Source organism: Ischnura elegans, chromosome 11 (assembly GCF_921293095.1).
Source record: "Ischnura elegans chromosome 11, ioIscEleg1.1, whole genome shotgun sequence".
NCBI classification, from domain to species: Eukaryota; Metazoa; Arthropoda; class Insecta; order Odonata; family Coenagrionidae; genus Ischnura; species Ischnura elegans.
Window position 1 is genome coordinate 101,647,615 of NC_060256.1, and position 18,384 is coordinate 101,665,998.

The following is an 18,384-nucleotide window of genomic DNA, read 5'->3' on the forward strand; positions in this document are numbered from 1 at the left end:
GTTAGAGTGACTTCTGGCGTTCCTCAGGGTAGTGTCATTGGCCCACGCCTATTCCTTCTTTATATAAACGACATTGGCGAAGTAGTGCAGAGTAAGTTACGATTATTTGCAGACGACGCTGTAGTTTACAGAGAAATCCGTTCCAGCAAAGATATAGATGAACTAACGAATGACCTTGCTGCTATCCAAGCTTGGTGCGATGCTTGGCAGTTAGAATTAAATTTGGAAAAATGCGTCGTAATGAATTTCTGGAAGAAGAATAACTCCCTACAGCGTAACTATATCATTCGGGGCACCCAGTTAAAGGCAGTTGAATCCGTGAAATATCTAGGGGTTAGACTCAATAATGATCTATCGTGGAATAAACATATTCGAGAAATAACCGGTCAAGCTAATCGTAAAATGGGTTTTGTTAAAACAATATTAGGAAAGTGCGACGACAAAGTGAGAGAAATTAGCTACTTTTCCCTCGTTAGACCACATTTGGAATACGCTGCTAGTGTTTGGGACCCTCATGAGAAAGGCTTAATAACAAAGTTAGAACGCGTGCAAAGAAGATCTGCCAGGTATGTGAAAGGTCGTTACGATAGTCTTGTTAGTGTAACTGACCTCTTACATAAACTCGGATGGGAATCTCTGTCGGACCGTAGATTGAAAAATAGACTAAACCTTTTAGATAAATTCAAGGGCAGTGTCTTTTCTGACGAAGTTAACCATATCTTGCGGACGCCAACGTACTACGGAAGATCAGATCATATAAATAAAATAAAATAGATAGATTGTAGAACCGACAGATTCAGAATATCTTTTTTCCACGATCAATACGAGATTATAACAGCAGCGATAGAACTCATAGATTGGTTAGATGACTTGTAGTAGCCTACTAACCTATGTAAAACTGAATGCATATTTCTTAAATTTTATTATTACATATTACTAATAACATATGGTAGTATAGTTTGTTATTATACGGGACGTTTCTTGGACGGTGTGGTGTGCATGTGGGAGTCCAAATGCATGCTGCATGCTGGTGATTGATCACCCCCTGCCAAACACCCTAGAGGTGGCTCGCAGGGTATTATGTAGATGTAGAGGTAAAGAATTTTACCGTACCTGGCAGCGCCTCTTTGAATGAATGGTCATTAATGGGGTGCATTTTTGTCAGCAGTTAAGATTCCTTACATACAAAGAACTTTGCCGCAATTTTACTCCATTTCTCTGGAGAAAATAGGTAAAGGGACTCGCAGTCACCGTCTAAAACTCACACAACCTATCCACCTTTCGGGTGTCTTTTGACTTTTTGAAGTAGTTCGACTGCTTTAACCCTTCAATATCCGACTTAGGGAATAATTGACCCTTTATCTCGACGCAGGTTATCTAATCGGAGACTATGTGGAACTGAAGGTAAATTAACTGAAGCTTTGGCGTGCAAATGAGCGGTACCAGATGGCAAATCATGCTCGTAACTCATTCAAACAGCCCGCTACTTTGCCCATTCCAAAGCGCTGTTGCCATTTTCCGGTGGTCCACAGCCACGTGTTTAGCAAAGTTAACAAAATCGTTATTTTTCATCGCAGAATCACGCTTCAAAGACGTACTTGATCGCACGATTGACTGGAGTACTATGCAAACAGTTATTTTTTGATTATTGGATTGATTGATTGATTTCCAAATTGCAGTCATAGCGGCCACTTTTCGGGAGGGAGGCCCCCCGCTGGGAGGGTCCAAACACGGGCCAGCGAGGGCGAACGCGTCGAGGAAAGGGTTGAGGATTAAGGACCCTACGGAGGGTGTACCGCGCCCATCTTCGGACTACCTGCTCCATGTCCCCACCAAACGCACCTTAACCGGATTTTCTTATTTAGTTCGAGGCAGAGCTAATGCCATCAGGTGTTCACGTCCTGAAACAGGCTGAATTTCACCGGACGCCGCGCAGCAAACCATCTGCGAAGATTGATTAAATATGTCGTTTTCAAGCTAAAATACTCACTATTCAACCGAGATAATAATGAACCATTAAGAGCTCTATGGAAACTGCAAGGAGTTGTAAATACACTGGAGGCGCATTATTCGAGTTTTAAGCGTGGTCAGAATTCCGCCATCTTGGTTTGCCCATTTTCGGACTTACATTAGTCTCAAACCGTGAACTTATATAATCAAGTATTCTATTCATTATATCGCCTCTGATTTATAAAATGAAAATGCAAAAATTAATTCTTCACTTTCGCCGGAGTTTTTCGATCGTTCGTCATACTACTGTGCATATTAAATTGCCCATATATTAGTCAAATCTTGGTGATAATATAACGTCGTGAACATGCTTTCGCACTACCTATTATTGCAACCGGGTCGCTATCGTAAGATTTCCATTGACTGTAATCTTACTAATTACAGGTAGAAGTGAAGGTGAATGGATATTTTACACTTGTAAAATGTTATTTTCGGCTAAGCTAGTTGCACAGCCGCACCGTGGTGATTGACAATAATGTTTCCCTGGGAAAAGATATTCGAGGCATATTTTCACGAAGCCTTCCCGTAATGATAGAAAAAAGGTTTACTGCGTTCGTTTGCGATAGTTCATTTTAACATAACAAAGACCATGACCGAATATTTCACCAAATAGTTAGCAATGACTCTTATGTCAATGTTTTGGTCGAAGTAGGCGTGGCTATCCTACCCAAGCACGCCCATTCCTGCCACACTGCGCTCAACGCTCGGAACCAGTGCTGCCCCCCTTACACTTGTTAGTATATTTACAACCTCCTTAGTGCCGGGTCTACACTAGTAACTTAAGTGACTACTTAAGTTGGCTCTGTACTTAAGTGGGTAGTGTAGGTGTCACCAGCTTCACTTAAGTACACCTCCACTTAAGTCATCTTAGAACCCAACTTAAATTGCGTTGGCAACTGTTTCCGCACAGTTGAAGCTCTTCAAGTGTTGTAAATGGCACATAATACCCATCTCACTTCTGAATCATCCCGTTGATTATGTTCTAAGTTGTGCTCTATTCTATGATGTGGTTATTGAGCGTTCTGTTTCGTTAGTTAATTTCTAGTGTTGGGGTTATTAATTCGACGAATTTATTTTGTGGTGTTTCTCATCTTATTGTTGGTTTTATTTCCGTGAAAACTAATTGCTATGCCTGTTGCTCACGGTGAAACTCGATTTATAAAACTTAGAAACGTTTAGGAATTTTAAGACTGACAATGAGACGACGGCAGAGGATCCGGTAAAACAGTTTATTTTCCATGGTGTCATAATCGAAAATAACGTAAACGAATGCACTCAGTAACTTCCCACACACTGTTATTGAAACTATTGCATAGGGCTTTAATTTTAGTCCTAGGGATGCCGAGGGAGATAAGATGTGGCGATTTCATTGAACGTGGGTGGAATTAATGGTTGAAATTTAAATCAATGGTTTTAATAAAGCAGTGGAATTTGACTAGCAATAAGTTTTTTGTTTACGTTATGAATATGTCATTCCACGAAGTCACGCCAGTCACGCTTAGTAATTCTAAATTCCTCTGGCTCCATCACCTCTCGCCATATAGCGTTCCCTCAGGAACTGAAATCGATCTTTCCTTTTAACCTTCTGAATCCAAAATGGTTAATTCACGGAGTTTGGAAGTTTATTTCAAATAACAGTCGCTTTGGATCAAAGAATCACTAGTTGCTCTCCTAGACCTTCATCTGTCAACATAACTGTTTCCCGATATCACCGACAATCACGGTGCTGAAGTCGACTTAAAGCTCAAGTGTAGCTACAGCACCACATTTAAGATTATATTTAAGTGAAGTCACTTAAGTTAGTCTGGGTGCTTTCCATTCGTGCGACTCACGCGTCGACTTGTGTCGACTCGCGGCATTTGTTTATAACTCTCCTATTCCTGTGCGTTACCGTAGGTTGACTTGTGTCACAACAGTCGGCGACACACACCGAATGGAACACGAAATCCGCGATGCAAGTTGACTTGTGTCGACGTGTGTCAATGAATGGAAAGCACCCTCTGTAGTGTAGACAAGGCATAGGAGAATGAAATCTCGGATTTTGATGCTATTTTGTTTTTCTTGCGCTCACAGCATGCTGGGAGCCCAAGAGGATCAACGTGGATCAGATCTTTCGGCTGTTCTACCTCATCCACCAGATGGCAGTGCTGGAGCCGCAGTCGCAAGTGAGCGGCGTGGTCGTCATCTTGGACTTTGACGGAATGGGGATGAAGCAAGTGGGTGCATTCTCCATCGCATTCTCTAGAAGACTGCTGTCCTTCATACAGGTATTTAAATTCCTCCCCTCACTGACTGCTTCTCATTCACACGGGAATTTACATTTTTCCAATCATTATCTACTCTCATTCATACTGGAATTTACTTTCCCTTTCATTTAAATATCAATTTTAGTCCTAAGTTGGAAACAAATGTTGTTACCCGTTAGAATGTGTGGGTAATGGACCCCAGACGGCGGAGGAGCAATTCATTGCAACAGAATTGGTGATCATAGAATACCAATACCTTATTCGTAAAATGAGGAGCCAAGGATTAGTTACTGGCAGGCAGGCAGTTGACGGTAAACTAAATTAGGAATAATTAGACCAAATATGTATCTTAGCAGAAGGATATTCTAAGCGCACGAATTATTTCTTTCGCTTCAAGTGAAATAATCCTACCGAAGCAAATTGGTGAAAAAAGAGGTACCCATTCAGAAGAGCAGTACAAGACGAAGCCAAGTCTTGAATAGCATGTTCAATATTTATTTGGCAGACTAGAATTTTATTAAGAGGACATTTTACAACGATGTAGCACATTAATATCTTCATTTTACGGATACGATCAAGGTTCTCATCGCCCAAGATTTGTTCCATTTGATGTACATTTATATTTCCATATTTTTTCCAAATCAGACGTAAGTAAAATATTCTCTCAAGGGAGGTGTACGATAAAACATAAACCAGAAGAGATCCAAAATGCAAAGTCTACTATATATGTACATAAGTTGTAAGAAAGACGGTGAATGCTCTCTCTTATGAGCGATGTTTAGCCAATTAGAGCGAGCGCAAGTGCTGTTAGTGCAGCGTCTTGCCAAACCGGAAGTGGGTGCTGTGTGGTTCAGTTGCTCACAGCCCAAGAAAGGTAAAGGAGCATACCAGCGCAATGGATACCAGCAACCACATAAAATCTATGGCATGGAGAAAGCATCATCATCCATAACAATCCTAAGATTAATCTCCACTCGATTTTCTCATCAGCTAACCTTTTCACACCGACCTCTTTCCCCTTCTTTTTATTTCCTTTTTTTTCCTATTTCATGAATTCAATCGAGGTCTTCCTTGCCATTCGCTTGTCCTTCGACGATTGTCTTCATCAGGCCATCGTGTCTCAAGATGTGGCCTATAAGGTTGTTCCGTCTTCTTGTTAAGGTTTCCATGAGGCTTCTCTTCTCTCCTACCCTTCTTAGGACTTCCACGTTACTAACTCGGTCGATCCATTTGATTTTCATCATTCTTCTGTAGCACCACATTTCGAAGGCCTCTATCCTTGCTTTCTCCGCTGCGGTCATTATCCATGCCTCACTTCGTATAGGTGAATACTTCAAATGTATGTTCTTATAAATTGTTTCTTTACTTCTATATTTAAGTTTCCCGCTGTAAGCAGGTCTCTCTTTTGGTGGAATGCTCTCTTCGCTTGGGCTATTCTGCTGATAATTTCTCTCTTACTTCTTCCGTCGCTAGTGATCCTGCGGCCCAAATAGCAGAATTCATCTAACTTTACCAGTTTTTGATTCCCTATTTTAATGCTGGCATTGACTTTTTCTTTTCCGATGCACTCTAATATTCTCTTCTGCTGTATGCTAATGTCTTGTTTTCTTTGGGTTTATTGTTTTCTTGGGTTTGTTGTTATTATTGTTTTCTTTTTCTTTTCAATTGGTATTTACCCAACACCCTACCCATGTTAACCAAACATTTTTCAAATCCTCTGTCACTGCTTTGACGGCTATGTCATCGGAAAATCCAAGCATGCTAATTTTTCTCCATGCATAAGGCCTCTGCACTCTGTTGTAAAGAAAAAAGTCCTACCATATTTCACTACTTATTCTTATTCACACTGATTTAACTCCAGGCGGACGGCAAATGTTCATACACTTCTAAAGACTAGATACAATCTATGGCCTGGAAAAAGCATCATCATCATCATCCATAACAATCCTAAGATTGGTCTCCACTCGATTTTCTCATCAGCTAACCTTTTCACACCGACTTCTTTCCTATATCTTCAACACATTACACTGCCTAAATGACTTACTCGCCTAAGAGTGTTCATACATCTTAACCTTCTTCTGATCACAGTTTATTACAAGTATTGTTTTTGTTTAAACTTTCAATGTCAAATTTTTCATAACTCATCCAGTTTTCCTTCAAGGAATGAGAAGAACCACAAGAGAGAAGGAAAAAGAGAAACAAATATTACGAATAAATGAATAAACTTCGCAATAGCGAATTCTATTGAAAATAAAAATAAAATAGCAAATGGGAAAAATTGAAATAATCATTACGACCGATCATTTACTGAAGGAAAATTTGTAAATCTATTTCAAATCACCATATTTTAAATCGATGAAGTGCTGCAGAGGAGAGGCAGCTCTTAGAAGGGATACGGAGGAGACAGAAGGTATGGATGGAGAGGGTAATGAGGGGGGGGGGAAGGGGATGTTGCAAAGCGGCGTTGGAGGGGAGAATGTTAGGTAAGAGAGGGAGAGGAAGGAAATGAATAGGATTTTTAGATAGAATGAATGGAAGGAGGTCGGCCTTAATGTGAATTGAAGAGGGGAGTGGGTGATGGGGAGGGAGGTTCCCAGAATTCTTCTCAAGGAATCCATGGAAACCTACCTTCATCGGTAGAGTACTTTAATAATAATTGTTTAAGTTTATTTTTGTAAACTGGGGGGTGGGGTTGAGTTGTGACTAATTTCCACAGCTAATTATAGTTAATTATAATTAATAGGTACAGCTTATTGCCTCGGCCATACTGTGAAATGGCTGTCATAAGAATAAAATATATCTATGCGTCTCCATTAGCGTTTTTTTTATACAATACCCTATATAAAATGCAGAGACATATAAAAATTTTTGGAATTATATTTATAATGTTTAACCACCGAGTCCGCATTTATCGACTTTTATAATATTCACGTAGTTTTTGAACACTCTCATTGACATGCTTATCACGTATTAGCTAGAGCGTCATGCATGAAAACTTTATCGCCATGTGTCTTGCCCATCGCGCACTACTGTGGGACAAAAAATAAATTTCACCGCAAACCACAACAATGAATCACTCGCAGTCCACCTGCTAAAACACACCTTAGTGGCAAGATACACAGCAAACTTCTATGACCTTCCTATACCATCGTCAACTGCTGTTCACAATGTTATTTTACATGTATCGCCTTCTGAATAGCACTAACATATAGTGTATTTAATTTTTAACTTTTTTATACTAAATACTATCTGGCAAATATTGTGAATAAATGGATCGCTTTGCAACCAATTACAATTCGGTGACGTAAATCCTCAATGAGAGTGAAGTGTTACCATCCGCTGATTTCATCCGTCTCCCTAATGAAGGAAAGTCACCGTTTGTCTTTTGACGGACCTTACAGGAAAGTCAGTCGAGGAGGAAAAGCAACATTTGAACGATAGGAGCAGGCCACGCTCTCTCCATTCGTGCATATCAAGGACTGAAGGCAAGATCTGTGCACACCCAGGAAAAGACCAAAATATCAACACTTTCCTTCTCTGTCACCTAATAAGTAAGAAGGCAGCGGTGATTATTCCTGCAGCTGCAAATATTTGAAATGCGGAGGATTAATTTTCTTATTGACGATACCTGTTTTTCGAAATGCTCTCGCAATTCACCGAATTGGTTTTCTAAACGAGGATATCCTAATCGTACTCCTTATGTCCAGGCTACGAGCCAGGCGCCTTGTTCCTCCCCCGTGAGGGACTTCAATTGCTTAATTAAGGGGTGGTGTCGTCCACTGGCAAGGCACGCGGCCAAGGGAAAATGTACGCGGGACAATTATTGACAATACAAGTGTGTAAGGGACCAATGTAACCTTTCCAGTGTTAGTGAAGGAGAATGAGAAAAGCAGTGAGCGCGTGCAAAAGCGCTCTCAAATTAACAGCACTAAACCTAACCGACATCGGAAGCCGGGAACGGCCCTGATTGGCCCAAAACACGACAATACCAAAATTACAATTTTTTGATGATTTTTCATAATTATTTCATTTTTTTGATGAAAACGAATTGTCGGGAAATTTATGCGCAACAATTCTCTCCATTCCAGTATGTCACTTCCGAAGTCGACGACGAAAATAATGACCAACTTATTCCTGGCTAATGTGTGCCGACATTGTATCGCAGCCATTGATTGGTCTGCCTTCCGCTCACGTCATGGCGTTTCATTCCATAGTCCTCTAGATTCCTCTCTCAACACTACTGCATAACCAAGTTGAGTCATCTTATACGCTTCCGCCATTTTGAGGCTAAACGCCTCATAGAGTCTTGTGAAGAAATGGGAACGTAACATGTTTTTCAAGATTTTTGAACATATTTCCCAGCGTAATTCTTCTAGATTTATAGCAAGGAATGCTAAGCACAGATTTTGCCTCTAGAAGAAGCGTAAAAAGGATCAATGGGCATTCCGGAAGAGTTGAGATGCTCGGCAGAGCCTGTAATAACTACGGCTCAAACATTTTAAGTGCGACAAATATGGGAAATTAGGTGAAACTCATTTATGGAGAGATTAGATACGAGTATCGTATGTTTATTGTCGTAATTTTCAGTGTGGAAATTGGAAAGAAATCAACTCCACATGTCTCAACGCCGATTCTTCAACACAGTCCGCCATTGGCAATGTGCAAAATAATAAATGGTGGGCTGCCACGACGAATCCCTTCCCTAGTTGCTAGAAGGCAATCTTATTTATTCAAACACACAGAGTCCTCGCATTTCTTTCTCAAAACTACTATTGAAGCTATCTATAGGGATCTTGACTGAATTTGATGGGTGCAAATAGCCTAGGAGCCGATATGTCAGCGCCCAAGATTTACCATGTGAATGCGGGCGAGCGCCATGTTGCATTGATAACTACCTTGCTTTCTTTTATGCAGGACGCAATGCCGTTGCGGCTAAAGAATATCCACATCGTGAAGCAGCCCTACGTTTTCAACATCGTCTTCAACATGTTCAAGCCGTTCATCCGGGAGAAGCTGAAGAGCAGGGTGAGTATGCACACAAAAACAACCCAAAGTACATAACCACGTTTTCCAAAGCAAAGCCGATTCAATGTTTAAGGATTTATTCTCGCAAATGTTATGGTAACTTTGGCAAAAGTTAAGGCGTACCATGATGTCACCTTTTATTTGAAACGAAATGTAGAATTTGTAAATTACATTTCATTCTTGAAAAAGAAATTAGTGAAAAGTTCGAAGAAAGCTACCATCAGGCTAATGATTCTCTAAAAGCATATCTAACCTTGGTAAAGAGTTCTCGGGATCGCCACCGGGTCAAGAACTCCATATCTGCCAACGTTTCGATGTCCGACTCGGTCATCGAAACGTTGGCAGATATGGAGTTCCTGACCCGGTGGCGATCCCGACAACTCTTTACCAAGTCCATTCGCCGGGAAAGCACGAAATCTTTCTTCATATCTAACCTTTTTGTGGTGTTATATGTATTACTGTATCGATTCAAAAACTGATGAAAATTATAAAATATGCTCCTTAATTTAGATTCTTAGAATAAGAAGTCAAAAGTGGTCCTTACAAAAGGAATGATATAAGGTAATCTGAAATATCTGAATAATCTCGTCTGATTTGATTCTTGGAAACTATAAACTTCCACTCTTGGAGTGCAATGATAACAACTCACTTAGCTACATTTGGAGTGAGCATTCTGTGCTGGATCTGAAGCTGTCCCCCGCTTGTTTAGTTGAGATTGGTAGGAAAGATGCTTTCCTCCTGATATTCACCTCCATGACGCTTTCGATCGAAGTCTCCACGTGAGGAGGGACGCCGTCGCTTGCCGTTAAGTGGTGGGATCTCTCTCTGCTCTACAGTGGACCACTGGGCACATAACCATGGGCACATTTGCACCTCCATGACGTTGCTTAGAGAGATATGATGAATTTAACCGATTCTGGCGTGATGTAGTGGAAGTTCGTCCTATTAAAATGAAGTGGAATTGCACTGTTCCAATGCCTACCCACGCACAGTGGCAAGAGATCGAAAAAACCCATACAGCACAGGGAGAAATTTACTCGTGTATATTGAGTCGAAATTTGGTGTAAGGAATAAGTCGAGAATTCGCCCATTTTTACACGTGTAATTGCTGTGTAAATTTGGTCCAACTCCCTTGACCCTTATATACAAAAATATGAAGCAAAATGTGGTAATGCAGATGCTAATATGAGCAGTAATCTGAACATGATTAAAGTTTCAAGATAGACGATTCAATAAAGTCGTCAACCTTAGTACCAGCAAAATTTTCCCAACGAAATCTATTTAAATAATTTTACGAATCATCTTGCGGCATATATTTTATAGGTGTATATTTTATTATGATTACATATATGCTCCTATCAAGATACAAACGAGTTAACCATTAATATCAACTAGAATGATGCTGTTTATTAATTTAAAATTCTCAGAAATTTCGAATTACTTCCGTTAATGCCTCGCACCACGCGAATTGAACGCTGGGAGAACAATCACATAACGATATAACTTGTGTGCCTCGAACTGGAAGCATGAACGACATCAACAATTCGCTAATTCTCTTTATCCTGGTGTGCTTGTGCTCAGTGAAACTACTTGCGGTTTTACCAAGGTTTTGTTGTTTTTTAAACTATTCGGCAGTACTTTTAAGATTCATCCATCATCTCGTATTCGCTATTATCCTATCCATTATGTCATTCACATTATTTTTTACATCATCACCACTTTTTTGTCACATCATCACCACTCGTGTTTTGTCCTGTACGTATTTCCTGATGAATTATTTTATACAGAGGAACCCTTTATTGACGTAATAAATGAAAATTTTTGAACGAATATGTTGACTATGTCTTATTACATGTTTAGTATTAGTAAAGTGCTACTGTTTGCGTGCTCACTGCCATTTTCCGGTCATCAACAAGAAACCCTAACCCTGGTGGAGAAAGGAATAACTACAATGGTCCCGTTATTGGGTTCCTTGTGCATACACGTGTAATATCCGGTTTGTGGCGGACATAAGACCATATATACACCAGATTTATTCCAGTTTTACTCGGGTAATAACGGTTTTTACACGAGATAAAACACGTGAAATATACGACCTATATGCCAGCTTGCGACCGTTTGTGCTGTATGGGAAGTTCATAAAAAACGATCACAACATTTTTTCCCAATTTTTTGAGAAAATTGACTTAAGTATTTAGCTGTAGTTGCGTTTCCTTTTAAAATGCCTAAGTGAAAAGCATGTCCTATTAAAATGAACATTTTTATAATCCGTTGTAGTAAACAATTTAATCTATTCGTAGTTTTAACTACTTTTTATCAAACGATTAAAATGTACATTTTTAGTCAACTGTGATTTAAAAAATAAAAATCCTCCCCCAATTCGCCCCCCTCCGATTATTTCGTGGCAAATCAAAATGATGTCGCGCGGTTCTCGCATCCTTTGACCACCAATGGGAACAAGCACCCGGGAACTTAGCGTGATGTCCTTGTAAGAGACTGGATCTTGAGTGAATTGAACTCTCATTATTTGCGGTGTCTTTATCGTATGTACCCTCTTCTGATGGTGTTACACTTGAGTCTCTGCTTGGAAGCCGCGTTCGGACGGCAATAAACCTAACGGTTCGCGCGCCCTTTGTCCTCTGCCCCTTTGTGCAACCACATTTGTTCTTTTATCACGTGCAAATGCTTCCATTTTGCAAATTTCCCAAAGTATGCCGTCCATACGATTGGCTCGCTCATTCGTAGCCGAGTGCTCAACAGTACATATTCTTTGTTGAAGTGTGTGCCGGAAGCCGTTCACAGCGTAGTAGCCCGCTAATGGATACAACGGAAGTGACTCACAAAGATTGACATAGTATGAATTTGGCAAATGGAGGGGGTCCATGAAGCAGAGGAAATCATTTGTAGTAGAGTTTTTACTCAGAAACGTTTATTGGAAGGAGGCGAGAAATTGAACAAAAATTGCAATTGCGGCCTTCATTCGAAAACTGTTTTTTCATCGATGTTTTCTGAAGTGGGATGAGTGCTCCAAAGTGAATTATAGTAGATTTCTGAAGTTTAATAAAATTTGATTAAAACAGCCGATAACACTTCCTGCTTGTGTTAAATTATCTCTCAAACGTCTTCTAAATAGTTAATAATTATTAATCGACAATCCTAATAGAGTTTGGAATCATTGTCCATGAATTTCAAACGACCTAATTACCCACTTCATAGTAATTTCAAGATCTAAACCCTAGGTAAACCTTCATCCATGCTATCACATGCCACCGACTATTCTCAAAGTTAGTGGAGTTGTGAAAAGTTGTGAAACATGCCAATATTCCTTTTGGACAGCTTTCCACTGCGGCGTTGGAAGAATGACACAAGGATATAAAAAGATAACTTGAAATATGTGCCAAAAAAGTGTCCAGGATTGCCACTAACGATGACCTTTTCAATAGGCTGCTGCTTACATCATATACTTTTATTCATTGTTCTGTTCCATTACCCTTAATGTAAAAAAATCAGAGGAGATGAAAAATCCTTTGATGTAAGATGAAAATATTTTGGAATGTGAGCAGTCTTCATCTTCTGACTCAGAATAGAAATGAAAACGGCACACCTCAATTTTTGAGCAGTTAGCAATAAACATATTTGCTAATGTTTTTTTTTAGATTACTACTTTACCATTCAATGTCCCAAATTTAGACATTATAGACCTAATAGCATTATTTAATCATTATTTACCTTATAAGCAGCTATTCTATAGCTTTAAAATTGTTATTAAAAGAAGAAATTCCCTCTTTCCCCGGATATTCCCGTAGCAAAAGTTCGACTTGTCCCTGGCAGCTATGCCTCCCACAACACTTTTCCATATTTCTTAAATTGTAATTGGCATTCTAATATATTTTGGACAGTGTTATCCCAAAATAAGTTTCATTGCATATTAGCAAAACGCAAATCGCTAAAAGTTTCATTAATTTATCAATTACTAGCTGACCCGGCGAACTTCGTACCGCCTAACATTCAATGAACTTATAGTTTAGTTGCACCATTTATAAATAAAGAGCGGCTGTATCGTTTTAATCATATTTGATTTTTTATAAATTAAATGAGAAAATATTGATGAAATAAAAATTTTACGCATTCAGTTGTTGGCTATTTGTGTTATTAACCGTAAAAAAATGTTTTTAGGTCTAAGTCCGTAGCGTAAACTTGGCTCGCTCACGGGGCAGGTTAACGCAACGCTAGACCGACGCTTGACTGATGCTCAAAATAGTGTAAAGGCCTGGTTACACGGTACATTAGAATGTACAAGAATCTGTACATTTTTCTGAATGGTTTTCTGAACAGATTCTTGTACATTCTCATGGACAAGATCCACGAGTAGGTGGTTACACGGTACATTTTTTCGGACATTTTTTCGTACATTTTTAAATGCGCAACAAATTATTTCAACTTCAAATATAAACCAATGGGGAACATGCAAACTTTTTTAAAAGTACTAGAATAATAAGACCCTTACCTCAAATGTACTTGCCGAAAATTTTGCGGATGAATAATGTTTTATAGCTGAGATATGAGTCTTTAAAAATAATCTTCATCGACTGTTTAAAAACACGTGACGGAGCGTGCGCGCGTTACATCACGGCCTGGAATCCACTGATGGCAGACTGAGGAAGTGGATAGAAAAACTGTCTATGTAGGGACTCAAACGCAAATTTGGCGAATATAATTGCTGCTTTAATGTCAAACTTCGGATTGTGAATATATTGGGTTGCCAAGGCGTTGTTGAAATAAATAAAGGCGATTGTTTGGGGGGGCTTTGGAAAGATTAAATTAAAATAAGTTGATTGCAGATTGTGATCTACGTTACACACCTACATCGTTTGCTTAATGCAGTAAGTATATTGCAGCAAGGACATTCAATAGAAAAACGTGTGAAAATCATATAAATCATGTATCCCATGAAACCATATAAAGTGCCCCGACGTCTAGTACCTCTATTTACTCGCCGGAGAAGTTTTTTGCTTGTGTCCGAAGGGACAAAAATAAGGGGAATAAGTGGTTGATGATCCACAGAATGGAGTCAAATATATTATCTATATTGTCAACGGGATATCCTCAACGTAAGTACACTCTTAAATCAGGGTTACCGCAGGATTTTATCAAGTTACTTATTTCACTTTGTAAACAACTCTATAAAAATACCTATCATTCTACCCATTGTAGGATCAAATTATAAGGAAAGTGGCTGTTTACGAGAATAAATACTGATTACGATTAAACCACGGTGAAAAATAAGGAATGTAATGGGCGGCCGGCCTCTCGTCACAAGGAGCCCCTAACAAGGAATATTCACGAAGTATCTTTCGCCGATATCGTTAAAATTTTGTTGGATAGTAGTGTTCCATAATAAAAACACATTTTCAAAATGTCTCGTGCCCTTAAGCCTTGTCATACAATAAACATGACATAATAAAGGCAGTTGAATTTTAGACTTGAAAGCGAGTGTGTCGTGATTTCTCTCCATCCTTCTCCTGTGAATCGGCGCACGCTACAGGAATATACGAGAAATATGAGGCTTTTGGCAAGGTAAATTCAATATTTATTACTGCGATGCCCATAACGCATGTCAAAGCAACACCTAAAATTTCGACTCGTTTTGCAGTCGGTCTCGATGCAAAAACAGGAACTTGAGTAAATACAGCGTAAATAGTACTTGAATCTTATTTCTTTGCCTATCACATACGATTTTATGACCTTTTAACGATCATTTGGATCTCAATCTTGGACAAATCTCGCGGTTCATACATTCAGCGCCTTTCCATCTGATCCTTCCTTTTACCCATCCCCTTTTCTTGTGTTCCATTCTTTCGCTACCCATATCCAATCAGTGAGATATCCAAGTCAAGCAAGATAATATCAAATCGAAATAACTATCGGGGCCGTACGTAAACAAAGAAGTCGCCTATACAAGCCAGATGAAATGAATGTGTAGTTTTCGTAGTCTGCCACCAGGTGACTCTGAGTTCAAATTGTATGATTGTCTGAACGAAATTAGAGCAGGCGTTCAGAAATTCATACATTCTTACATTTTGCGTGGTTGCACGGTGCATTTTCGCGTTCATTCTGAGATTCAGACATTCTCACATTTTCTTGTACATTCTCATGTACCGTGTAACCAGGCCTTAAGAAAAGCTCCTATGAAGCAGCATTCGTATCAAATGGCTTTAGGCGCGCCAGTTATAGTATCTCTGTTTGGAAAAAATACACTGCGTAAACGTGCTGCATGCGTAGACGCACCACGGTGTGCCCTACACATTCGGGTGCCCCACACATGTCTTTCGTCAAGCGCCTTCTGATAAACAACAGTTTTTGTTTTGTTATCACGCGCAAGATAAAGCGAATGAAGCTAAATAAAAATAGCGAAGCGAAGCAGGGACGCAGCGAGGGGGGTTTTTGGGGGATAAAACTTCCCCAAAAGTTCAGAGAATCTTTTTATAAAACATTTGGTTATTAATATTAGGGGTACGGATGAGTCACAAAATATTTAACTGTTCACACAGCCGCAAAACCTACCATTTTGAACCTTTTATCCTAAAAAATGTCTGGGGAGGGCCCCCACACCTCTCGCTTACCTTGCCGAGTTTTCTATACCCTACAGACCCGCCAGTATTAACTGCGCCTATCCTTAATTCCTAGCTGCGCCCTTGAAGCGAAGGAAGAAATACAGCGGATGGTTTACCGACTCGTAAACATACCACATATTATTTACCATGAGAAAATCATGGGTTTTCACTGACACATGAGAACAAACATCACAAAAACTGAAAGACTGACCATGCGATTTGTTAATCGTTATCACGAATGCAACACGAATTGGAGATTGAATAAGTTTAAGCTCAAAAGGGCATATAAGTTGGGATCATGGAATCTTCGGATAGAGAACTTCCTCATCTTTGAATTTTACTTTGAGTATAGTGGCGTGAATCACTTTCATTATCAGTTTTTTTAATTACCAAACACGTTCCGTTGGATAGTTTTGGTTGGTTTAGGTTTCGAAAGATCATGAACACAGAGCCTACCTTTAGCTGTAAATCTAAATTTAGCTGTGTAAATCGTGCCATGGTGAGCCAGGTGCGTCCAAAGACTTTAAATATTCAGATAGATAGTTGGTGACTTCGTCTTCGTTTATTACTAAAGGTACGTTTTCATGAACGCGTTTCAGGCGAACCGACGCGAAAGCGAAATTTTCAGCCAATCAGAAGCCCGGATTTCTTCGTGTGATATCGCGTACGTTCGCCTAGCTTCGCGTCTCCCGAGATGAAATTTGTTCAACTTTCGACGCGTGGGACGCGTAGAATCACGTAGAATCTCAAACATGGCCGACCAGCGAGGTTTCGTTGATGAAGCTATCATTTCGGAAATCCGGGTAATTTGGTAGAAATGATTTTGTTTTTATTATTTGTGATGGCGATAAAGTTTTAATTTTATTTACGTTCATTTTTCTGTTTATTTCTGCTTTACATTGCAATGTTATCCGTAAGCCGGTGCATCAAAGACAATGATTAAACAGCGTATTATCATGGATATTAAAGCTGTTAGGAGATGTTTGTGTATTTCGACACATAAAAACCTTAATTGGAGGTATTCCTGAGGCATAATAATTCGCGTTCATGTTGAATGACGTGATTAAAGTCGTCATACTAGACGCAATCCAATCTAAGGATATCACCCAGCACGTTAATATCACCTCTAGATCGATGTAAAAAGCGTACAAACAAAGTTTTCTTGCGCATATGCACTAGATATGGATATGGAGTAACTACTTAGTGCAATTGTGTGCATCAAGTATTACTCTTAAGCTTACAAAGGGAAAGTTTAATCACATCTTATTCACATTTCAACACAAAGGTTGATTATGAACATTAATAAAATATTACTGTGTTTGTGTAAGTGATTGACTTGGCAACCGATTTAGCCCAGTAGTTAGCGCCCGACGCTATCATGCGGTGGGCCCACGTTCGATGCTGCTAGCAGGTATATTTTTTTGTATGTATATTTTTGGCATAAACTTACGTTAAACTATTAATTTTATGATTTTAAATCATAAGAGTGTTTTCTGGATTGAAAATATTTCACATGTGCACGCTACGTATGTTTTATTATCTTTTGATTTTGATAGTTTTTATCGAACTGCTGTGGTCATTTCGGTATCAATTACCAAACCAGTTTGATATAATTTATCAAATTGGTTTGGTAATTGTTACTAAATTTTTCAATGAGCCATATGACGACCGAAAATTTTGATAAATTTCATTAGAATTCGATAGTTCTAACTAAACCATTTCTGGGGACATTCTTAAGTAATTAAAAAATGACTCACGGTCGTTAAGCCTCATCTCTTGGAGGAGATTATGGTAGTCTCCCTGCCTTCTGCGTTCCTCAAATATTGGGCGAACCCACCACCTTTTTCTTGCATATCGCCGTCTTCTTAGTAAAACAAGGCCCAATAAGGCATTAAACCTCCATTCTATTTGTACAGGATTCAATGGCAGTACTGCATCCATTTCTTCCCTTCAAATATGCTCGCAGAAATACACTCCAACTCATATATCTGAAAGTTAGTTTGCAACAATCACACACGGTCGTGTCGTTTCTTTTTTTTATGATTTCTTCTTTGCCGTAGATGTCGCGCAAGCACATCCTACGCGCAGGTTCGCTTTCGCTTGCATGTGAACGGTTCACGCGAATACGTGACGCGTATCGTCGCGCGCGTGCGCCTCTGACGCGGCTATGAAAACGTACCTTAAGTTAAAAGATTTGAATTCATGCAGAGTACACGGGCATTACTGATAATCAACAATTGCTTGGAGATTTGTTTACACACACGGTAGTTATGTGTTTGTTGGCAACTCAATTCGAGCTGAGCTTACCTCTAATTCAATTATTTTAATACTATTTTAATATTACTTTAATATTTTAATATGTTTGAACATTTTAATTTTTTAATATTGTTAAAAAGATCAGTCAATACATTAGTAAAAACGAAAAAAAAATCTTATTTTTTTGACCGTCTCAACAATCAACTCCTAAAAACATATCTCTAAGATAAAGT

At 39.2% G+C, this 18,384-nt stretch overlaps 1 protein-coding gene across 1 annotated transcript in view; it reads left to right on the forward strand.

Moving 5' to 3' along the window:
* The window catches only part of LOC124167679 (retinaldehyde-binding protein 1), a 77,418-nt gene that overhangs the window by 51,946 nt on the left and 7,088 nt on the right, over window positions 1-18,384 (forward strand). Inside the window, exons 5-6 of the mRNA XM_046545664.1 lie at window positions 4,084-4,277; window positions 9,171-9,281. Coding sequence (XP_046401620.1) covers window positions 4,084-4,277; window positions 9,171-9,281 — 305 coding nt within the window. The remainder of the gene's footprint in view (window positions 1-4,083; window positions 4,278-9,170; window positions 9,282-18,384) is intronic.